Genomic DNA, 25,362 nt, shown 5'->3' on the forward strand with positions numbered 1-25,362 from the left:
CATCTCCTCTATGAGGAAAGGCTGAGAGACCTGGGTCTGTTCAGCCTTGAGAAAAGAACACTGAGAGGGGATCCTAGCAATGTGTATAAATACCTCAACTGTGAGAGACAGAGGGATATGGCCAACCTCTTTTCAGTGGTTTGTGGGGACGGGACAAGGGGCAATGGCCACAAAATGGAGCCCAGGCAGTTCCGCACCAACATGCGAAAGAACTTCTTCACGGTGAGGGTGACAGAGCACTGGGACAGGCTGCCCAGGGAGGTTGTGGAGTCTCCTTCTCTGGAGATATTCAAGGCCCATCTGGATGCCTACCTGGGCAGCCTGCTCTAGGGAACCTGCTCTGGCAGGGGGGTTGGACCCGATGGTCTCTCGAGGTCCCTTCCAACCCCTACAATTCTGTGATTCTGTGAAGAGGGGCCTATTATCCTAAAGCATGAAGTCAGTCTCATAGCACTAAGAACGCTTACCAAATCTACGAACATTGCAAACGTTTTTCTTATGCTCCAAGGATTTGCCTCTAAGCCTTTTTTTTAATGATACTAAGCTCTTTGCCTTCTACATATACCAAGCAGAAAATTAAACAAGTAAATTAGAATGTACTTCCCAAGTTCCTTATTTTGATTTTATGAGTTTGATCAAACAAAAATTTTCATTATGGGACTTATAGACATATGATACAAATGACTGATATGACTTTTATGTAGCAAGTATATTTTATATACTTGTCATTAAGTTGTAGTTTCTATTTTATTTGTTTCTTTGTTGGCTGATTGGGTTTTGTTTATTTGTTAGTTTTCCAGAAAGAACAAGCTCAGTTTCTCATGTCTTTCTTGTTAAGTAACAAATTCCCTGATTTTAATAATGCTGAACCCTGATTTTAATAACCCTGAACTTTGAAAATTGGCTTGAAGGAAGAGGGGAGTATATCTGATCTCTCAATGGAACATCTTAGAAGACTGCAGTGAAGAAAGTCTTGATAAAAATAGAAAGGTATTTTGCTCCTTCTTCAGGTACTCTCTGGGAAACAACTGAATAGGCCCTCTTTTAATTAACCCGTTAAAACAAACAAACAAACAAAAAACAAATGCACATGTGCTGTTTCTGCTTTTTTAATCACCACCTGGCTTCTAGCTCCTTAAGGTATTCATTAAACCAATATTAGTTATGTTACCGAATTTTGGGAAACAGTGATACTGATCTCCTAGCTCACAGAAAACAGCAATTTAAACTTATTCTTTGCATCCCTTTTGCAAAACCAGCTGGTAATCCGTGAGGTGGCTTTCCAATAAACTTACTGTTGCACTGTTCTTATTTTTGAAAGGCTTTGCAAACAGGACTTCAGATGTTTAAAAATAATGTGTTTGGTGATTTTGTTGTTGTTGTCATTCATGTGTCCCCTCTCAGCTTCTTGTACACCCCTGGCCTCCTCATTGGCACAGCAGCATGAGAAGCAGAAAAATCCTTTACTCCTGTGCAAGCACTGCACAGCAACAACTAAAACATTGATGTGTTATCAACAATATTTTCATCACACATGCAAAACACAGCACCACGTGAGCTACTATGAAGACAACAAATTATTTCAGCCATAACCGGTACACAAGAATAGACATGCTACGTTGAAGTACTTTTTATTTGTTAGTATTTTAAAAAGACCAGGGAATGTGTCAGTTATGGAAATAAAAAGCATTGAATCCATAGAATTTGTGTCTCCTTCCCTCAGTGATGTTATCTCTGAGATCTTTTGTCTCTCCATTGATAGAATCATGAAAACGTTTTTGTGCTGCTGTCTTAGAGAAGGAATCCTGCAGCTCCAGCAGTGCTGTTGGGCGCTGAAGAACCTCAAAGCCAGGGATCCATTCAGGCAGTGCTGTCTCTGTTTGCCTCTCTGGTCTCCATGCAGGCTGACTTGCTTCTTGGTACCAGAGGTTGTGCAATTCAATTCTTCTTTCCTCGCTGTTTACATCCTGTGGTAAGACTGGTTTATTTAGGCTGACTGGGTTTTCCCATACTGTATGTTGGTCCAAATGTTTGGGCTTGATATCTTCACAGGAAAGGCAATGTCCAGATTTTGGAAGGGATTCAAGTTCAGACATTCCTGAAAACTGCCTCTTGTACAATGCTTCTGTTTGCCACGCATCAGCGATTTTCTGAAATTCGTTTATTGGCAGCCCTGTATCCAGATAATGATCTTTCTGGTAACACAGGCAAGGCAGTTGGGCCTGCTCCTGGCAGGAGCCCTCTTCTTGCAGAATAGATTCATGGGGACGTCGTCCTTGAAGTAAACGTGCAGTGCGCCCTTCAAGAGGTCTCACTTGTGAGAGACTAGACAGAAAGGTTTCTTTCTAATGGAGGAAGGAAAAGAATTAACACTGTAATTAGCAGGGATTGGGGCAACCATTTTCTGGGACGAGTGAAATTTACTCAGTTACGTGTCTATCTTTACTGCCCCACATTGTGGAAAGTGAGGGAAGCATTATTTCTAGGAACTTGGAGTACTGTGCCAGGTGTGAGAACTTTGTCACTCGTGGCCACTACTTCGCTCTGACAGTATGCAAAACAGGCTGGCAAAGGGAATCAGTCCATCAGTCCAGACAGTCATTACTGCCCTGCCATACGGAGAGATGGCAGGTCTGTATGCTTTGGAAAAGACAAAATATTCTGCTCCATCCCTATTAGCTTAGGAATATGGTTTAGTGGGGACTGTTAGCATTAGGTCAGAGGTTGGACTCGATGATCTTGAGGTCTCTTCCAACCTAGAAATTCTGTGATTCTGTGATTCTGTGATATGCACAAGATGCAAATGGATATAATTAGATTGTGCTGTCTTTTTTCCTTTTCTTTTTTTTTTTTTTTCTTTCTTTTTTTCTTTTTTTCTTTTTTTTCTTTCTGTAAGCATCTGTTTTCCAATTTGTGGTCTCCTAAATAATGTGATAGTGTAAACAGTGACTATAATGGGCCTGGCTAAGAGCAAAGTCAGCACCCTGAACTTTAGAAGATCCAACTTCCAGCTGTTCAAAGAATTAGTGGACGAGATCCCATGGGACACAGTCTTCAGGCTTCTGATTCTTCACAGGCTTCAGATACCAGTGCAGAGACAAAGCTACATTGTATAGGGACTGTTCATACAAAGTATGTTTGAGTCCTGTACCCAAAGAGTGGGCTTCAGCAATTACTGTGCTGAACAATCTGAATTTTTGATATTTAATGTATGTATCTTTTAAGTGGGATAATGATGCTCAGATAAATTAGCATGGCCTCTACTGATCACACTTTGGAAGCCAGAGGGCAATAAAACTGCTCTGTTTTGAATTAATGTAAGCTGCTAGTTTGGATTTTCATTTCCAGAGACAAGCTGTTGAAGGTGTTCTTTGAAGTTTTCATTGTCACAAAGCAAAACATTTGTTTCTTTATCATGCTGGAGAAAAAGCCAGACAACTTTTCCGATTCAGTTATCAAAGACTTGTAAATACCATTTCAAAAGGGATTTAATTTATTGGAATTAATAATAATAATAATAATAATAATAAAAAGCACAACAATTTGGGGACTTTTTATCCAGGGCAATTTTTTGACTATAAACAAAGAAAATGATAGCATCTTACTTTGGTTGCCCTGCTTTTCATATATTTGTGCAATCACATATGAAGGCATTAGAGACAAAGAAGTTTGAACCTGCAAGCGTTGTTAAGTGAGCAGTGCTGTGAAAAGGTGAGCAGGAATCTGTTTTACATGCAGAATTGCTTAGTTGGTAACAATCAATTATAACTGTGTATGTACTCAGCATGACAATGTGCAGGTGTCACTGAAAGGGCTTAAGCCATTAGAGGTAATGATGCATTAGCAAAAAGCAAAACAAGTTGATTTGCTATTCCTACCTACCATGTTATGCTTTGTTTGCAAGGGTAGCATTTAATAAAATAGTATTTTTTGACTTTCTAAGAGGCCACATTGAATATCAAAGTTTTTGAAGACAATGAACATGGAGTTTCCATATCTATGTTCATGCTTATGTTCTTAAAAGTAAATAGTTGCAATGAAACAGAATTTGGCAAATTTACTGATGCATCCTAAGGGAAAAAAAAGCAAACCACTCACATAAATGGAGAAGGATGAATCACAAGAACTCTGCCAAACTTAAGCTGATATAGTTAGTAAGGACATAGGAGTCTGCAATGATACTAGGCCACTTATCAAATAAAGCAATAAAGACAATAAGCTGATGTGGAGCTGTGCTGATTAACACCAGCTAAACGTCTAGCCAGTATGTTTCAATCTCTGCAGTACTGCATGGTTCATAAGAGATGCCAGCTCATTTTACTTCTACTTTCCAAGGCAAAAGGTCCTTTGAATTGCTGTCATGAGTTGGTGGCAGCTTTAAATGATAAGATAAAAAAATATTCAGATGATCACTGTAACCTACCCCCAGCACCTCATACCCTGAACAAATCACTAATCCATTACATAAGTTCTGTAAAGCAGCTCTGTCAGGAGTCATTTAGTATACTGAACTTTACCCTTTCTCTTAGAATGATTCTTGCCTTGCATTTAAGTATTATTAAAGGGAAGGCTTAATTCTTTTAGTTGAATCTGGAAATATTCTTGTCAATGTTACTGTGGTGAAAGCATCTGAGTTTTAGTAAAGACAGTACTTACAAGTTCCACGTCTGTACCTAGTTCTCCAGTTAGTCTGCCAACTGCTTTCATGTAATAGTCATCCAGTATAAGGGGATTCATAGGGCCTCTTCCTTAATGGAGACATATTTTATTATCACATATTTTTATTAGTTAGGAAAATGAAAATTAGTGCTCAGCCCCCCGGAAAAATCTCAGATAATTTACAGATTTTGAGACCTTTGTTACTAAATGACTTTTTTTTTTATTATTATTATTTTTTTTTAATATAGAATTAAAGGGTGACATCTTGTGGTCTTTCCTAGTAAATGAAAAGGAAAAGAAAAGGAAAAGAAAAGGAAAAGAAAAGAAGAAGAAAAGAAAAGAAAAGAAAAGAAAAGAAAAGAAAAGAAAAGAAAAGAAAAGAAAAGAAAAGAAAAGAAAAGAAAAGAAAAGAAAAGAAAAGAAAAGAAAAGAAAAGAAAAGAAAAGAAAAGAAAAGAAAAGAAAAGAGAAAAACAATTGCTTACCTGTGAAGTTGCGACTGTATGTTGTGATCCCCTGAGACCTTTCAGTGTTTCGTAGCATGTTGGTTGTTCTTGGAGAGAGGTTATGTTCTAGCTCTTTAAAAGTGGAATTAGGGGCCACCATCTTTGGTGGATAAGGGTAGTATATTTGACCCTTTTCTTCAGCAAATTTAGGAAGCTGAAGGATAAGAAGAAACAGGTAAGGCATAAACCAAATAAATAAAATAACAATGTTCTAAAGGTTTAAAATATCCCTTCCATAGTATGCTAAATTAGCGTATTAGAAAATGCTAATAAAAATCTTCAGTACAGTATTTCTACTCAAATAGGAAGATTTAACAGGCACATAATTCAGTTGAATTCATTTCAAAGAACTTGGAATCAACTTAGGCATGGTAGCCACACCAAGGCAGAACATTACATGCTATATAAAGTTTCTTTTGCAGTCACAATAACAGCCTGAAAATGGACTGCCACTTTGATTTTCCCCTGCCACATCCATAAGATTGTCTGTCTCCAAAGGCTGTATCTTTCTTTGTTTACCACTGTCTTTTGCTACATTCTTCATGGCTTTTATCTGTCATCAAACTTCAGGCTATATCCCCCTAGGAAGAGAACAGCTGTTTAACAACTGTTTAGGCTGAAGAACAGTAGAAACCCAATCATTCATGACCAGTTTCACTCTTGTGTTTCATGGATCAGCCTAGACTCCATCATTACAGCTGTGGAAAGCAAGGTTAGAGTCAGTGACCATTCACAATCTGTTTCCTTCAGAACATGGAAATAGAGACACCAGCCTGTCAGTATGCTGGCAGGACTTGTGGAGAGGTAAGAAGGAGCAAAAATCTGTTGCTGCTCAAATCCATTTATTTCTAGGGCTGGAGAGTGTAATCTGGGTTTCTTTAGCAACACCTCCCCCCATATGCTGTATGAATTACCTACTTGGAAGTATGTGTATTGTCCTGGCCAGTGCAAAGCTTTCTTCAGGGAGTCAGGGGGAATGCTGACAACCTCATGCCTGTATGGATTACCTGAAGGGGATATATTTAACATGTTCTAATGTAACACCATTGATCAGAATGACAGATGTATCTGCATATCAAGCTGTAGACGTATTATGCTCAGTTTATAGACAGCTGTGCTGGTGGAAGAGGTTCTTTCTGGAGCTGCTGCTGCTGTCTTTTCTACCTTGGGAGACTTACCTCATGGATCTGCAGACAGAACTCATCTTCACTCTATAGTACAAAATCAGCAGAGCTAAATCAGATCAGATTAACTATTTAGGCAGCCTACGTTAACCCTCCTGCCTTGCTGGAAGTCTTCACATGAGCATCTGCACCACCAGATAGTTGTCTCAGGCAGAGGGGATGGTGACAAGTTGCTGAAGGTTGGATCTTATACCCCTGCTAGAGCTGACTGACACATGCCTGTGACGAATTGTAGGAGCTCCGGATTAATTCACACACCAGCAGATTCTTACTGCATTTTCTGTGCATGATTTTTACAAACAACAACAGCAAACAGTAAGATCAATAAAGTTTCATGAATTGTTGAAGCTGGTTTTGTACTCATAATGTCACCTTCAGCAGAATAACAGAATTCTTCCAGATGTCTGATAAAAATGAAACTGCAGAGTATGCTTGCAAGAGCTTTGTTTCTCACCCTGGCTCTGTAATTGACTACATAATAATTACTCTGAGTTTTGTAGAAGCAAGATGTAGAAAGGGAAAAATAAATAAATAAATAAATAACATTTAAACATAACCTTGCTGTGAAAAATTTTAAACACAACTTTCCAGTGGTAAAAGTCACCCACATGTGATCTGTGTCATCTGTTCTTAATCAGAGATTTCTCCTTCAGTCAGTGAGGAGTGGAGCATCCTGATCAAATGAAGTGAAGTTGTTTTTGGAGTGCCAGCAGTAGCTGCCCCCTTATCTTGTAATTCCGAACCTGCTAAGCTTTGCTGGAAATAGAGCTTGGCCTCCAATGATCCTTCTGTTGTGCAAAAATAGGCTTTGTAGTCGCAATAAACCCACCTCCACACATGTGATTAGTGTTTCTTACATTGAAAAATGATCACTGAAAAGTGACTAAAAATGACTGCTCCTGGCATTATATGTTCTGTGGAGAGATACTTTGTTTGGATAGACAAATACCTCACAAAAAAAAGGCTCACATATCCAATTATATACATAATTGTACAGTACTGGCAGTGACTGGGAATGGCAGCTCATTAGTGCAAATTAACCTACTACTTAACATTATCAGCTTTTACAGTACTGAAGAGCTTCTTAGACACGCCAGTGTATGCTTCTTCTATTCCACAGTTTTGCCAAACCCATTCTGAGAAGCAGTGCCATGGCACTGAGAGGTGCTGGCTTTCTGCTGTCCCAAATTCCCTGAGCCTGTGTGGCCAACAGCTGCTAAAGACTGCTCATCAGTTCATGCAGGTGATCAGCAGAGCCATACAGAATGAAGTACCTGTCAGAATCCCAATGCAGCAGACTGTCCCCAAGGAAAAGCACAATTTTTCATCTGATGCATTATGTAAGTCACTCCCAGGACAAAATTCTGCTGGGGTTAAAAACTAACATGTCACAATGGCTTACATGCTGTTCTGTAAAAAATCAGTTACTATGTGATTCTAGACCTTGTTCCACCATCTGTATGGTGATAAAATATTTTAAATCATTCAGCACTTCTTTCAGGGGTAACTTTTTGTCCTCAGCAAAGGTGTGGCAGACATGGCGTTTGCCCAGAATTTGTTAATTTTTGATCCCTCTTAAGGCATTTTTTTCCTTTCCCCACCACTCCCTCAGACTGTGAAGAATCATTTCCCTGCCAGAAGGTATCAGATACACTGAATGATACATATTTATGGAGAATACCATTTAAGAGCTTTAAGAACACTGCTGACTTCTGAAGCTACAAGGTCTTTGTATGAGACAGACATGAATTCATCACTCTCAGTGCTGAGGTATCTCCCTTGGAGAATGCAACCATCAGCATGAAGAGCTCCAATTTAAGCCAAGATGCGTAGCTTGGTCACTAATATTCTCAGATCCTAGCTGCATGGAGCTTCATTAGAAAGGAGTCACAAGACTTAAGCAGAATTTCTAAATAATATTCAAGAATAAACGATAAATCATCAGAGAATAGATGATAAATCCTCAGAGAGCAGTCTTACCTTTGGTCTTCCTTAGAACAACCACATCATAAGGCTTGCTAGGGATATTGGGGTGGAAAGGCTGATGATTGCTTGCATCGATCCCAGTGTCTCGATCCTCAGGTGATCTGAAGTTTGGGAACATGGCATACCTAGAGATGTGTGTCTGGTAGGGATGAGAGATGGGAAACGGCAGGCACAGCGGTCTTGGATTGGTTTCAGTTGTCAGGAGGATGAACAGAAAGAAAGAAAATTTCCTTATTTCACATTTCACAGAGCTTTAGCATTAAATATAACACTTCGCAAGAACTGGGAGAGAATTAAGAAGCAGAAAGGTGATATCTTTTTTTTTAAATCCCATTTGGCTTGTACCCTACAATGAATTTACAATGATCATTCCCTTGCCTGCTCCTGTATTGTCTGCTTACGTGAAAGAGAATCGTTAGATTTACATTTGCAACTTGCATAACTGCATACCCAGGCCACCAACACTCCCCAGTCGAAGGTGCAGTGGCTATGCCTCTCAGACATGTCCAACAGTGACATGGGTCTGTTGGTTATAGCATTTTTTACCTGATGCTTAACAACAGATCCAGTCGAACAGGAGAAAGGATGCCTCTGTCAGACCCCAAATGCAAGTAAAAATGTTTGCTTCTATCATTATAGTCTTCCTGTTAGCTACAATTACTATGAATAAGTCTTTCAGAGCAACACAATTGCTGTGAGTCTATCACAAACCATATTGGATATCATCATATTCAGGGATTTACTCTGCCCTTGATGGAATGCAGGGCAGGATTGCGCTTCAGAGAGAGGTGCCCACTCCAGAAATCATAAATAACTGAAGAATTGATGAGAAATCTTTCCAGGGGAAATTTATTTCCTGTAGACTCCAAAAACGACAGAGGTGAAAGGGGGAAGTAAAGCAAGATTGTCATGAGGAACAGTGTGAAAAGAGATGGTGGTGGTGGTGGTGGTGGGAATAACGAGTGAAGAAACCCCATCACAACAGAAGCAGTCTTATCTGCCATTTGGACTAGGACTAGGACTATTGGGATATTTGTGTATAAAAAGGTATTTATTTGTGAGAGGAAGTAGGATAAAGCTAAACTGGAGAGTTTTGTGGGGCACTGAGAACCAGGACTTCACAGAGAGTTCTGAGGTTGCTGTAGCTATCCTTTTCAGCTTTCAGTTTTCCATAACAGCCTAATTAAAAAAACAAACAAACAAACAACAACAACAACAGCAACAACAACAAAACAAACAAAAAAACAAATAACAGGAATCTTCTGAGGCAAATGAAAGGCTTCTGACAAAAATTAGAGGTTTAAATGAAGTTTATTCCAGTAAGAGTAATCCACCCCTTTTGGATTCTTCTAAATTCTACCACAACTGCATGTAGCAGCTTACTGAGAGCAAATGCCTTTCCCGAGTTGCTGCTGAAAGCAAAGTTTTGACCTTACGTAGGAGCCAAGTTCATCCATTCCTGAGCCTGTCCATCATGAGGTAATAAGTTTTCTTACCAAGCTGAGCTCTTCCTAGGCTTCCCTCCCACAAATCTGCTTTATACATACATTAGATTTGCATTCTTTCATTCACGTTGGGTAAAGAGGCCATGAACAACACAGCCAAGGAAACCCAATTAGCCCATAGGCAAGTCAGCAAGATCAGTATTTGTTAGGAGAGTGGGTGTGCTGGGCAAACACTGCTAACTTGCTAAACCTATCATTATATGCTTCATTTGAGAGAGAGCTTTTTGCCTAGTAGCTTTTTGCTGCTGCTTACTGCCAAGGAACATACACAGTGCAATTATGGCTATAAGAGAAAGGTCTTGTCTTTTTATTTCATTAAGGAAGTAATAAGGTACAATAAAGGTGAAATGTACTTACTTAGCCAAACTGCTTGGTGGCTTATGAAGCCTGTATTAGGGAAGAAAAAGAGTGAGTTACTTGAAATGGTCCACTTTCATTTGTACCTCTCACACTTTATCTGAATCAGTGCAATCAATATACATTAGGGACAAATCAATGTGTAAGCAGTGCAGACAATATTCTTACTGGTATCACTCAATCCACGAGAAATGTTTGGTGTTGCTAGGTGCCAAAGGCTGAAACAGTGCCTGGAACAAGTGGTATGTAGAATGTCTTCTTAAAAGGAGTGAGGGAAAAAATCTAGCCTCTTACACTTCTGTGTAATAAACTCTATATTAATTAACAACTGCACGTGCTATTAGTAAAAATAAATCAGTAATGCAAAACAGAAAACGTATCCTATTCATACTTGCAGGGAAAGTACTTATTAATTCCATGATAATAAATTATTTATATTTTACAATGGAGACTTATTTTATGCTTCAAATGAATTTTTAAAAAGCAATCAAAAGAAAACACTAAATTTAAAGGGCAAGAATTTCATCACTGAGGCTAGCTAAGAGTCTCTTGGTGATTGTTCCAAGGCAGAAAAATGTCTAAGATTAAGAAAAAAAAATACTTTGCTTAATGGTTCTGTGTGGTATAATGAAGGGAAAAAAAAAAAAGACAATTTTATTACTGATCTTATCATCTAGTAAAAAATCTAAGTGGATCACCTGGAGCTCTGAAATCCTCAGGTTTTTCATGAGGAAGCCTAAATTACCTGGTCTTGCCTGAAAAGGTCTTTATATGGGTAGGAGAAGTTGTCTAATGATAATCTTAAGCTTTACTTTTTGCATGGTGTTCATGTTTCTTGATTCTACAGGCCATATACCAAAATCTTCATATTGCCAAAACCCTTCATATTTCCCAGTGAGAAGAGAGACGTCCAGGAATCATTCCTAAGCAGGAGGCGATGATAACTTCAGAGCTCCCGCTGTGCCATTTGAGGACAGAGCTGTGTGGGACGTTAATGTGCTCCATGAAGACTGCTTTATTTCAGCCTTAGTAGTTCCTTGGGAGACTTTTCCTCCCACAGCTCGAGACTACCCAGTCACCTGGTTAATGACATAGCCATGGCATGGGAGCTGCACCCAAACTCTGTTCAAGTCACCCGTGTCTCAAGAGCTACAACTTGGCTCCTCCATCATTAATCTAGCCTCCATAAAAATAGATACTGCACAAAGAGAAAATATGCTCCCTTGCCTAAAGAAGTTCAGTACAATCCTATGCTAATTTCTTTCCACACTGAAATGGTTCTTTTGAAGATAAACTTTCATGTGCCAGATAATTTTGTTCATATGCTGTTCCGATACACTAAGCAGTATTCATGCATTTCATTGTGAAGTCTATGTGATCACCATGAAGTGCTACATCTTCCAAATTACCATGCCAACATAACTCATGCCTCAACTGAGCTAAGCAAAAGATCTGCTTCCCTTTTAGTGTGTGATGCTAACAGCATTTAAACATTACATGTTGGATTTTGACAACCATTTGTATACTGTTATAATCATCTGGGACTCTGATTCAAACTTTGTCTTGAAAAATGAAAGCTTTTACAGAAATAGCCACACTTACAGAAAAACAATCTTTAGATGCTTTTTCCATAGATACTTCTAATTGGTTTTCCATTTCTACAGTTAGAACAGAAATTGCTCAGAGACATGGAGGAAAATTCTCAGTGTTTATTCTCCCTTCACATTATGTTACAGTGTGCATTGTTAAATTCTTCATTGCATTCATTGGACATATTCCTGATACAAATATGCAAGTGTAAGGAGAATAAGCCTCCTTTGTGCTGTATCGTGGCAGAACTGCTTAAATACCTTTGTAGATCACTTCTCATTATAACACAAGGCAGCAATAAAATAAGGATAACTATGCATTTTCATGACTGCTGTGATTCAGAGAAGCTTTGTGAGCTCAGGTTGTAACAGCCAGCAAAGCTTTATATTTTCAAAGGTATCTGGTTATTTAGAGCGTCCCTTACATTTTTAAAACTCAAACTGCATTATTGGTCCTGAAGCCACTTAGAATGGATGGAACTATAGAAAGGTCGAGCTCCAACAGGAAAGGAAGAAAGCAGTAGTAATTTTTCCAGACTTGGGTCTGAGAGGCTTTCAGTGAACTTCTGGTAGACTGGAGTCTGCCAGTGTTACACAAGACACAGCTGCTCAGTAATCATTATCTCCCCCTTTGTGTTCAGTCCACAAAGAATATGGAGTCCGTCACTTCTTGAAAAGAAGTCAGGCTCGAGCTGGAGGGACTTATGGTGCCAGTTTAGAAAGCTCCAGAATAGGTCCAGGGAGTGGTCCCGTAGGACACTGTCCCATTTCCCTAGCAATGAGAGCACTTTGGGCACCTTGAGCTGCAGGTCAGGGAACCACCAGGGCTCAGGGAGCCAGGGCAAAAGCAGAGGAATGGAAGTGATATGTGGCATGATATGCATGATTTACAGATTAAAACCCATGTGGAGAAAACCCAGTGGAGAAAAACTATTCTGTAGTGCTGCTGAATGCACCCAAAACTTTGTTGGTGTGACTTGTCTTTGGAAGGAAAGTGTAAATACACTGGCCTGATGCAGTGTGTGTGTGTGTTGCTAAGATTCTAGCAATGGCTCAAGGATGTTTTTCAAGGCCTTTCAGGATTTTTATGGTCTTGTTTGATGTGAACGTGAGGACTCATAACAGCTTTAGATGGAAGTAGGCAGCTACTTTTCTGCAGTACATTTGACAGAGAGGGCACATGTAGCCCACTGCTAATGCACTTGCGAAAGTACATCTGTGCAAACCAAGTGATTCATTCTAATGCAGGACTGCACAAGGATATGCAGGGTGCATATTTAAGGCAAAAGCATAGTTGTCTCATGAAGGTGTACAGAGTTACTGCAAATGTCTGGTAATTCATTTCCCGCAAAAGACAGTAATGGCTCAGAGGAGCCCTCACAGGCTATAAGGTAAATAAACTGAGTATTAACAGCTCCCAGGTAGACCTGCAGAGCAGCACTCAGTGGGCATTTTTCAGGAAAGGTTCCATGTGGCTGTCACCGCTTAATAGTCTCTGACAGCAGGAAGAATATTTTCTCTGAAAGACCTTGAACTATGAACATGACAGATGTATTTGGTGTATGTTTCACTTTTCATTTTAAAGGATACACTCTTTCCTTCAATTCAAAGGTCTCTAAAAGACAGAGAAAATATAACCTTAAAGAAAAACAAATGTTTAAACCAGAACAAAACATCAACCATAATATATTTTAGAGACCCAGCATGTTTCAGATGAAGATGTGAGTGCAAAATAATGGAGAAAGTACATCGGTGTGCTAATGATCAAATATTCAGTGTCCAAGGTTGTGTACTTCTGAGTATGTGTTGGGGGCAGAGTCTAACCTATGCTTATATAAAACCTCCTTGTTTCTTATATAGCCAGTGCAAGGCCATATAGTTACAGCAGTTCCTGGTTACTTCCTCTTACTGAATCAAATCCCCAGAAATGTCCCATGTCCTCTCCTGAGTATGTGGATATTCCATTCTGGTAGGCAACTGGCATAAGGAAAACTCTTGCTGTGAAGTGAACAGGTCTCAGAGCATCCTTTACCAAGATGCATTTCAGGTTGAGCAGCCTAGGAATTACTGAAAACACTCCTACCCTATGCAAAGAACAGTTTTAAATTTTACTCCACAATCTGCCTGAGCTTCTGCTGTTTCATGGATACAAATAGACATGTCATGTAACAGGACAATTATTTGACTAGTAAGTCACAGTAGGCCAAATTGTTTTCTGGTATTCCACTGCATTTGATGCAGTTTTCCTGGGGATGGATTATGAACTAAAAAGAATCAACCAGTTTTGCTGTGCAACATAAAAGAAGCAAACATTCATGTAAGTGGCCAGTGTTAAAGGAAGAATGAGCCTGTTTCTGCATCTGTTGTACATCTCAAACTTGAGGTGTATGCACAATTTCAAAAGGGCATGGGCCAGTTCTTGTCACTAAGTGCTTGGGAGATATACAGGAAGAAACTTCCAAGGAAACTTGCTACTTCCTTGTAGCTTGTAATCAAATTATGCAAAAGCAGCACAGCTCTAACGTGCATGGTTGGTGAAAGGCCATATGCTATCCCAGTATGAAGGAGTCTTGGCCTGTGCACTCTTGGAGGTAAACAAATTCATCTCTTCTTGTCCGGCTTACTGTAATGAGGTAGTAAAAAGAAAAGCCTGCGAAGAGCAGTGGACTACAAAGAGCAGGGTGGGAGGTTTCCTTGTGTAGCTTCTGTGGCTTGTTTACAATTAGCTCTCCTGCTTTTCTGGAGTGTGTTGAGTCTACACAAAATGGGGAGCAGGTACCTCACATGCAGGGGGGCTAAAGGGAGACTGGTGGGGGTCAAAAAATACCCCTCACAGCCCTATAAAGATAATTGAAAAAATAATCACAGAAATATTCTCAGGTTTCTAATGTGCTGTAGCTATTAACGCTGACATGAGAGGTGTAGCTTCGTTCATTTCCTGCATTTGAAGAATTTACATTTAAACTTTAAATTACTTTAAATTAATTGCAGTAGTTTGAGCAATGTTAAATGTTTTGCTGGTGCCATCAAGTGGCAAAATGTTGGATTGCAGAAGCGCAGCCCCATCCAAATTCACTCAATCTTTCTCTTAAGCAGTAGCAGTGAGAAAAACAATCCTTGCCAACCCTCCTCCTTAAATGCATCTCTCTATATATATACACCAGAAAAATGGACTGAAATACACACGGTGTCATGGTTACTGCGGTTACTTCAATTTAATCTAGATTCTAAGTAGCAGAAAGGACCGTATTTTTGAGTATTACAAGTTGATAAATATGGAAAATCTGTAAAACAGATTCAGAGACCCTTGTTGAAGAGATACCAAACTGAAGGGGCACAATGCCATATTCTGAATTTCCTTTCTAGCTGCGTTTGCTGTTGTTTGTTATTTATTAGCTTATCCCTTTTTTACAGAATACGTTCCTTCAGATTTCATATATCATATGTGCACTTCATATCACGTATGCATAGTATCACCAGAGTGGAATGAATTTTCAGTTTGCTGATAAATTCACTAAATTCACAATCTGGGTAGCACACCGTTTAAACTTACAGATCGTCATTCATACGCACATCACTTTTTTTCAGCAGGGTGACATCATAGTACTGCTCAATGGGAAGGCCTCTGTGCAAAGAGAAAATGCAAATGTAGAACACTTATGCTTTATATGCTCATATACTTATATTCTCATAACAATTCAAATCGATGTGTATGTTTTTGTCTTGATTTTTCAGGTAATTCTTAATACCCAACTCATAGGTGCTACCCATGTGGAAATCTGTTCACAGTTTCAACATCTAAATTATGCAGGGCTGGATTTTGAGAGGTGTCAAGCACCTGTGCCTGAATCTGAAGTTTCTGAGTATGCTGAGTACTTCCATCTGTGAAAGCTTGGCCCTTATAGCTCCAAACCATGCACACCTAACACTCAATAGGAGCTGTGGGAACTGTTTTCACTGTAAGTGGCATCAACCCTATTATATCCTGAACTCCTAGAGGAAGAACCAAAGATATGCTGTGTGCCTGTCTCACAGAGAAACAGAGTTGCAGCTGCAAGAGTGTAGATTTGTGTATTGTCTCGAGGAACTGTACTCCCTTGCATCTAGAGAGTTTGTTTTATAGGTCTAGAAAGGATTATTTAGGTTACAAGCAGGCTTAACATTATAAGGGCCAATGAGCCAAACTTATAGTTGTCCTTTTCAAAGAGGTTACCAGGTAAGGCTGAGGGGCTGACTCAAGCAAGGGCCAGCTGGTTATGTTAGATCTCTGGGCAGAGACTGTGGATTAGGGTCAGAGCTGGGATTTGTTTTTTAACTGACAAGCTGATGAACTGAATTTGAGGCTGGGCCTCATAGGGTGTCTGTTGACATTTTTCCCTGATAACTGCAATAGTAATTCAGCTTATCTGGGCAAACAGAGACATCTGGTCTAAGGTTAAGGTTGAGGTCAGGAAAAGAGAAAGGAGGAGCTAAACTCAAGTGCAATTTGGGACCAGAGAAGCTCGTGTGTGTGTGTATAGGCAGAAAGCACTGGGATAGGGTTTGACCCGGCAGGGAAGAGTGGGGAATATGACTCGGTGTGCAAGGTGCCATATGTACTGACTGTGTATCAACCCTAAACTGGTGGGCACTCCACATGCCAGGTGAAATCAAAGCTTCAGGCCTCCAACGGGCCCATGGCCAATGAGAACTGCTATTGTCTCCAGTAAAACTTCTCTCTGCAAGGTTCATGTTTGGTGTTCAGACCTCAGTCAAGAACAGGGCCTGGACAGAGCAAGGCTGATGGAGGCAGACAGGCCTGGAACTCAGCTGGGCTTGGGCGGTGGCTGTCTAGTGGGTGCAGAGCTAGGAATGGTGAGAGACACACTGCTGAGCTGGGCCTGACTGGATCATGTGTGGCTGAGTGGCAGTTTCCTGAAAAAAGTAGCAGCAAAAGAGCATCCAGAAAGCTGACGTGACAGTGGAGCTGTGAGAGAGGAAACCGTTTGTGCTAAGAGGCCAAGAAAAGGAGCCCTGGCTCAGAAAGCACACCCCAGATCTGTTCCCCTCATCTGTTGTCTGATGAAGACAGATCTTGGCTTTTACAACAGCTTTCTAAAAAAGCTGTGTGCCTACTTTTCATTTTTTATGCCTATGGGATTTGTGGATGCCGAGCATTCATGTAAATTAGGCCAGTAGTGACATTTTAAAGGCCAGGAAGGGTGTTTGGGACAACAGCCAACAGTAAATCATTACCAAATGATGGGCAAAAAATAAATGAAGTGTGGAGATTTGGAATTTTAAGTGTTTCAACAAAATGCTCTGTGGAGATTTGTGGGTACCAATATGTTCACGCATTAATATTTCAGGCATTGTAAAAAGGGTAGAAGCTTAAATTGCTCCATTTCTAGAATGCAGATATTTGCCTGTCTCAGCCTAAATTGCTGTCTAACCCAATACGTGTCTATTGCTATTCTTGCTAAAATCTCTTCACTTAAACATTTTGATTGTATTTGTCTAACTTACCTTGGACAAGGGTCAACAGCACTACCAAAATGGTAATGTCCTCTAACAACTGTGCATGGAGACTTGGCCTTTGCCCTCTGGTCTTCTGGCAATACAGGTAGTGCAGTTCCCCCATGCACACTTTGTATTCCCCCAGGAAGCTTGCAGCAGCAAAGGGATTCCCTGAACTTTTTATATCTGAAAGAAAGAATTCCCCAAAACACCCTTTAACAGCAGCAAAGGTGATGGTTGCTTGAAGTCTTTTAAACAGTGAAAATTTGGCTTAATTTTCTTGGCTCTGAGTTACTCAGCCTTATTCTGGATAATGCTATTTTGGTGAACTGGCACTAGGAGAAGTAGAACAGTGACTGTCAATTCTTTAATGAAGGTTGAATCAAGTCTATTATGTTTTGATCAGTGAGAGAAGAAAGAAGCTTTTACATGCAGCATGTGCATCTCACAATATAAATCTTAGCTGCCTGCACACAAATACCTGCATTGTTCCTTCAGTAAATACTACTGAGTGGCATATGGATGGTGAACATATACAACGTCACAGATGGGTGAACATATACAGTGTCACAGGTGGAAGCTTTAGAATCTAATTTCCACTGATTTCATGAATTTGTTATTTGTGCCTTCGAAAACCTTCTCTAGACCAGTCTCTAGAGAGGGGTGAGAAATGTTATTTTTTAGCCCTGAAGTGGTCAAGCAGTTGGACTCAATGATTTTTGTAGGTCCCTTCCAACAGATCTAAACCTATTCTATTCTATTCATGTAAAGTTGGTAGCTCTAATTCACACTGAATGCTAGCTGTATCAGGTACTTCACATGTAGTGAAATGAATTTGCTAGTGGAAAAGTACATGCATTACAGTTTCATATACCTGTGTCATTTGAAATCAAGGAGTTGAACATGTTTAGGTGCATGATCACCTCACATGTTTTTGGTTAAAAGAGTTTTAAAGAGCAGCACCAAACTCACAGAAAATTTGAAGCTTCATTTTCGTTTGGACTGCAGCAGTTTCCCTGCCAGGGGTACAGATAGGCTCTTTTATTAAAGAGATAAGAGCAAAAATAAGTGTTATAAATTTGACTTAGTTGTGCAGAATTTTCTGAAAACACTGTGAAGGAGCTAATGAACTGCTGTGATATGTGATAGGCATGGTCACCCTCAGGATCTTTTATTCATGCACCTTATTCATTTCTATGAAACCAGAGAGCATGATGTTTATGTTACTGGGTTGGGAACTAGCAGCCAGATCTGTCTGTTGTCAGTGTTTCCATCATGCATAACCCTGATTCTTGTATGTAGCTAGGCCTCATCTGTGCTACCTCCTTTCGCTGATACTAGGTATTTCTTTACTGATGAGTGAAGCATCTGGACATGGTTGCAGACCAGTAGGAGAGCATTTGTTGACTGGTGCAGCCACTGCTCTGCTATCACAGCACTGGACTTGGTGAAACACACAGATATCCCAGCTTGCTTCCAGCTAGCTTGGACTTCTCTGCCATGAGAGATGATGATGTATGAGATACGGACACAGTGCTGCTGTATGGTGGTTTGTTCTCTGTGGTTGCTTGGCAGTACAGTGCCATCCTGTCATTTAGTTTCTTCTTCAGGCATCAGGACCTCTCCGCTGCCACCTGATGCTGTTCCTTTATCCATTCTACCATGATGCAAGGGGTAATACATTTGTATTGTAAAGTGAATGAAAATAAAAATTTGTACATTTGTACTTCTTCATTTGTATTGTAGGATGAACAAAAATAAAAATCTGGTGTTCTGAGGTTTATCAGAAGGCTTAAGTTTCTGAAGAAACACAAGCATCCATTTTTAAAATTCTTTCTAAATCCTCATTTTCCCTTTATTAATGTAGGTAGACAGATACCATATCATTTGCATGGATATGGTATTTGTATTCATTAAGTGGACTCACGCTGGAAACATTAATAGATCATTCCTGTTGTTTGCTATCTCCAGGTTACTAGGTAGCATAACAACCACTCTCCCTTAGGCAGTAAGGAAAAACACTGCACACACAGATTTCTGGGGCTGATCACCCATTCAGTCCAAACAGGACTCTATTAAGCTTAAAATGTTTCCAAGTCTCATTCTCACACACACACACACAAAAAAAAAAAAAAAAAAAAAGCTGATATTGATCAAGTGATATTAAAGATGATTGCTTCTGTCCAGAGAATATCAAATGAGGTCTCAGGTAGACAGAGTTTTAAAGAGTACATCGTGAACTTCAGAGTCTCAGCAACATAGTCAATGACTTATTAAGATTTTCCATTTCTGAATTCCATGACTCTAGATTTATTCTGAATGCTGAAAGCTGACTTCTAAATTTTTATCTTTTTTTTTTCTGACCAAAAAAAAAAAAAAAGAGGAAAAGGAAAAGAATAAAATATCTTAGACTGTGAGCTTGTGAAGGGCTCCAGTAACTGCTTTGATCAGTACGTGAGGCCAATGATTCTGAGAGTGTGTTGCTGACAGCTTCCAGAAGGTCTGTGGAAAGTGTGTTTGTACAGGGAGAGGTTTAGGGCCTGATCCTATATGAGTTCACATGGGATGCATTCACACTGTCATTTTCATTTGGATCAGGAATACACTTTTGACATTAATTTTCCAGTGGTCTGTACCCTGCAGTGCTTTGGCTTGGAGTACGTGAACTGGGTTCCTTCTGGATGAAGTTTACTGCAAGACATGCTCCAGAAATGCAGTGGGAGCGTATTACAGCATTTAGTCCCTGGAATCACACTAGAGGTAATCTGAAGTAGAAAGCACATGAAATGCATTTTGTTCTGGACCTCAGGCCTCCAACACCAACTCTTTGACTCTACAGGTCTTCTGTACTCCACTGTACCTGCCAGCATAGATGTAGTGACTGAGTAACATATTGATTTGGGATTCAGTGCATTGGAGGGAGGGTGAGAGTGGAAAAAGAAGAACCTTGTGTTATTTACTGTTGTCCAACTAACATACAAATAACTACATACATTGTCTTAGTATATCAACCTGAATCTGATTGTCTAATCACAGTGAAAAATCCTTGGGATACCTTTAATCACAGAATCACAGAATTTTCTAGGTTGGAAGAGACCTCAAGATCATCGAGTCCAACCTCTGACCTAACGCTAACAGTCCCCACTAAACCATTTCCCTAAGCTCTACATCTAAACGTCTGTATATATATAAACTTATAGGGCTTTACGAATACATGTATGTACCCCTGGTTATGCTGAGGGCTGTTTATTAGTGCAAATCTTTGTGACAAATATTCTAATCCAAGATGATAATGTAATAAAATTCATGGATACAGTATTTTTAGTAGCTGACAGCAACTGTATTCTATTTATTTATGTGCTTATCACTATGTGACTAGAAAAAAATGCACCATTTAAAAATGCGTATGACATTCTAAGACATGCAGGCACCTTTTCAGATATAAATTGGCGAGTTCACTGGAGCGTGGATTTACTTTAGCAGAAAAGTGTAGCTCACTCTCTGTGTTACCATACAGGTTTTCCTGTTCAGAAAGAAATAACCTGTCTGTGCTTGTTACTTGTTTGTTGTATTGCTACTAAAATAGTAGCAATATGAAAGATGTTTGCTAATGTGTTAGGATCCTAATGATGCAGACAATTCTGAGCTTATATTTTCCTTTTGAATGGTACCCTATGTAGCCAACGTGAATCTTTCCTGTACATTCACTGAAACTGGGCCTAACATTCAGCAGACTTTCAAGTCTGACAATAGTTAAAACAGTTCAGATGGAAATTCACACAGACTCCTGTAATACAAGACCTAAAACAACAAAAGCTGACTCAGGGAAGATACATAAGTGGGAGGCCTCAAGATAGTTTGACAGGCATGATAATTCAATATCACAATACTCTGTCTGGAATTCAGATGTTGGATATGAGATAACAGAAATAACAGAAGTTAGCAGTAGTAGTAAAACAGAAGGCTGTAGGTAAGATGAAAAATCAGAATTGAGTTTTCTAGCAACAGGGATAAAAATCTCACATCAAAGAACACTGATGGACTTACGTCTAACTCTTGAATGTTGTGTATATAAAAAATAGAAATTTAGATTAAAAAAAAAAAAAATTGGCATGAGTACTGAACAACTAGAGGTTCAGATTTCCAGAACTTTAAAAGTTGCAGGAATTCTGCCATATACTGACCCCTAGCTAACACTTTGACTGGTCCTGTAAAACACAATAATGCATTAATTCTTGAAACTTTCTTATTGCATGTTAATAACTACCAAAGCAAAAAGCAGGCTTCCTGTCATTAAATTTTAATTTTAAAGTTTTATCTCAGTTATTCTAGGCCAACTTGCAATCTAGAAAAAAAGGTTTGAAACAGGAGTAGATCAAAGTGTAACGTGATAAATGTTGGTGATCATTTTGTGAAATATGCACATTTTTTCTGAATTAGTAATGCAATATACATATTGTCTTTATTCTTTATGAAAATTATTTCAAGAGATTTTTGAGCCTTACAGCATAATATATTTCATCAGTCCTCTTTTCACTTGTAATCAACTTATTTCCCAGGGAACTGACAGACTATTGCACAACGTTATAATGAAAAGAAAAAATATATCATGCCATAAAAACATAACGTTTAGAAAAATGCTTTCTGGTAACAGTAATTAGATATCAAATACTTTTAATGAAATAATTTTTCTTTGTGAGCTCTGTTCTTACCTGTCTTGTGAGACAGTTAGACGTGAAGGAATTTGAAGTGGAGTTAGTATCTCATTGGACTCAAAGGTTCTTGATAGGTTTTCAGTTCCTTTAATTTCCCTGTGGTAGCGGGGCTGGTCATGCATCATCATGTTTTGTATTTGAGGGTCTAGGAGAAAGTAGAGGGATAAAATACCAAATCAGCAAAATTTTTTCAGTGCATCTGGATCCCAAATAAGAAACACAGATGAGTTCTGCCTAATTCTGGCAAGTGTAGACTGGAAACAATGGTTGTTTTTACTATAGCTACTGGTCTTTTGTACCAGGTTACAGAATAAAACAAAACCAAGAGACAGATTAAAGAGGTATGATACTGTTCTTTTGTGTTACCGATGAGTAGGACTTAGAAAAAAACCTTACAAATAATGACTTAAGAAAGTTTGGACTTGCACTCAGAAAGTCTCATTTGTGATCATTTGGATATTTTCCAGTCCCACTCTAAAGGGTGATACTGCTTCACAGAGATTTTTTTCCTAGTTTTCTTGATTTTTGTCTTTCTAGCTCTGTGCTGAGGAGTGCTCTAGTCTTCCTTTCACTTGTATTTCAACACTGGTGGCTCTGATTAGCTCTTTGTGAGGAAAGGTGCTATACCAGGTCAGCACAAATATCCTGCCAGGTTCAGTGTTCTGCCATCTATAACCCCATGCAGGTGTTTGTATCTGAACAAGTTGCCTGTATTCTGAGTTGCTCAGGTGTGCAAGAGAAAAGCACTGGGACTTGCCCTTTCCACTTGTTGAAACTCTGGTTCACAGCACTGGGAGTCTTCTGTCAAAAAACACCAGGATCTTCTTAAATAAATTATATGTGAAGATACACTACTGTTTCCTCTTCCTCTAACAGGAGAGCATTCCCCTGCATCTATTTCCTGCTTTTTATGGCAGAATCCTAGGTTTTCTAGAAGCACTGTCCCTATATGACATACCCAGTAGGGTAATAAGTTTTAGTAAAATTTTATGGGTACGAAGGGAAGCACTGCCTTCACTCTGCTCTCCACAAGCAGTGACAAAGCTCCTTTTGACTCATGACCAATGGCTCATCACGTGGAGAAGGCTGAGAGGCCTTTGTTCTACCTCCATATATTTTGACTTGTACCTTCAATCAACTTGCTCTGCATTTTATAGTCTGCTAGTATATGTAGCTTAGTCAGCTTAGCTTAGTCTGATATGGTTTAGTGGAGGGCTGTTAGCGTTAGGTTGGAGGTTGGACTCGATGACCTTGAGGTCTCTTCCAACCTAGAAAATTCTGTGATTCTGTGATTCTGTGTGATATGTAGCTTACAATGGCAACAGGAGTCTGAGGAGAGACTCACGGAGAAAGGAGCAACATAAATTCATCTCACTGGTACATGTTTGTGATCCTGACTTTGGCCAAGTTTTGACAAATTGGATATTTTCATTAAGCTCTCTTCAGGAATATGCCAGTGAAATGCAAAAGATTTCACTTCCACTTACTAAAACAGGAAACAAATTCGAAAATATTTGAAGCTGTTCTTCTAGGATGCCTGGGCATTTGGGCCAGATGTGTCATAAGAAAAAAAAGCCACTATAGTACGTTCAAGTGAAAAAAATAAAATTAATTCTTTCATGCTGGCAGTTTCTAGAGTGTTGGGTGGTCTGCTATAGAATCTCATGCTGATTACTCAAGTTCAAGAACTACTGTCTTGCAAAGAGTTTATTCAGATTTGTTGATTCACAATCTTCATGTGCACAAAAAAACAGAAGCCAAACTTTCCTTCCAGCATAACTGCTATAGTTCTGTAAGTCCTGAGTCCACAGTTTTCAGAGCCTACCTGAATTTCCTCTCTATCCAGCTTTACTAACCTTTGTTAGTAAACAGTAAAAAGTGTGTTCCTGGCTTACAGAATTTCAGGTGACGCATATGACTGGTAGCTCTTACGTCCCTGCCTGTTGTATATGTAGGGAGCTGCCACAATTCTCAGCTTCTTTCTCTGGAGCTCCATGACAGTAGCTGTCTGCTGAGGCAGGGGTCCATGCCCCAGTTTTACTTCATCAGTCTCCTGGCACTTCAACCATTGTCTGTAGAACCAGATTCTGATCTCATTGCATTCAGCTCCAAAATGTACTTACACCCACCTGCAGTTTGACCCATTATACCAACACCAGCCACACTGAGAAGCCCCAGCCAGTAATAAAGCCCTCATCAATAGGGTTCTGCATCTATACACCTCATGTCCTTGCAGTGACACTTGTCCAATGACACCACCTAAATCCCAAAACCCGCCTTCAGCTCCAGAAACATAGTTCATTGTACATAGAGCATTTCCATGTGGCTGGGTTGGGAATCAGAATTTCACAGCCCTTGACAACTACTGTGAGCAGCAGGATTCAGACCAATGACTGAGGAGGTATCCTTATGCCTGGAAACACTTCTCTCTAGACACAGTCCAATGTCTGTGGAAGACCCCCATTCTCTGTCCAGTTTTGTTCCCTGGGAAACTGGCTCAACTCTTTTGCAGGAGAAACCTAGTTTTTTATTGCTCAGTGAGGCCATTCAGGCTAGACAGCTGGCAATAGGTAGGGGAGAGTAACTCTAGGAGAGAGATGATGGAATAATAAGCCAGATGGAGCCAGTTAGTGGCAGGACCAAAATCCCAAGTCCTTCCTGATCTAGGGGAAATTACTCACATAGGTTAGCTCCAAAGGAAATCACTAGTTTCCAGGATGATGTCTTTCCAAAGCAGGAAACACAATCCTTCATATTTCAGCCCCAGAGCTTTCAGAAATCTGTGGTTAAGACAATAAATTATCTCACTGTGAGCCTTTTGGTTAGGAAAAACTTCCAATGGGGGAAGGCAGGAATATACAGAAAAACTATAATGTCCTGAGGAATCCTGCATATATAAAATTTAATTTCTGAATGTAATAAACTTTTAAATGCAGTGTTTACCAAATGCCAAAGAGATTTTATTCCAAAGCAGGGGACAACATTTGGGGATTAGCCCCTCTATTCCCAAGCTTTACTGCCTGCCTGTCTTCTGCAGAACAGGTTAATCAGAAACAACATAGAGCAAAATGACAAACTGAGCCTACCTTCTTGTTCAGTGCAGCACACTGTGAGTATGCATAGGCTGGGGTTCTGGTACTATTTGACATCACAGTGAGAGAATGCTAGGGATCTTCTAGGGTGATACACAGAATGAGGCAGGTGGTGATGTTAGCAAGGCGTTACCTACAGATGAAGGAGGAAGATGTTACAGCATGCTTGGGGGCATGGGTCTGAGACTCAAGTAGCTGATGGTTTGCTTCACCTGTTTAACCCAGTGGGCAGTTGAGCACCACCCAGTTGCTCAATCACTCTCCCCAGGTGGGA

At 39.7% G+C, this 25,362-nt stretch overlaps 1 protein-coding gene across 1 annotated transcript; it reads right to left on the reverse strand.

Annotated features, from left to right (window-relative positions):
* Window positions 1–1,667: 1,667 nt before the first annotated feature.
* Window positions 1,668–24,141, reverse strand: SPMIP4 (sperm microtubule inner protein 4; the record flags this gene model as incomplete). Its single annotated transcript, XM_084281599.1, has 10 exons — window positions 1,668–2,345; window positions 4,657–4,748; window positions 5,144–5,318; window positions 6,083–6,171; window positions 8,329–8,513; window positions 10,197–10,226; window positions 15,339–15,410; window positions 17,291–17,467; window positions 21,994–22,141; window positions 24,126–24,141. 10 exons carry the CDS (start codon window positions 24,139–24,141, stop codon window positions 1,668–1,670), a joined length of 1,662 nt encoding a protein of 553 aa, XP_084137725.1.
* Window positions 24,142–25,362: the final 1,221 nt, after the last annotated feature.

This window comes from Netta rufina, assembly GCF_964035555.1.
Source record: "Netta rufina genome assembly, chromosome: 2".
Classification (NCBI taxonomy): Eukaryota; Metazoa; Chordata; class Aves; order Anseriformes; family Anatidae; genus Netta; species Netta rufina.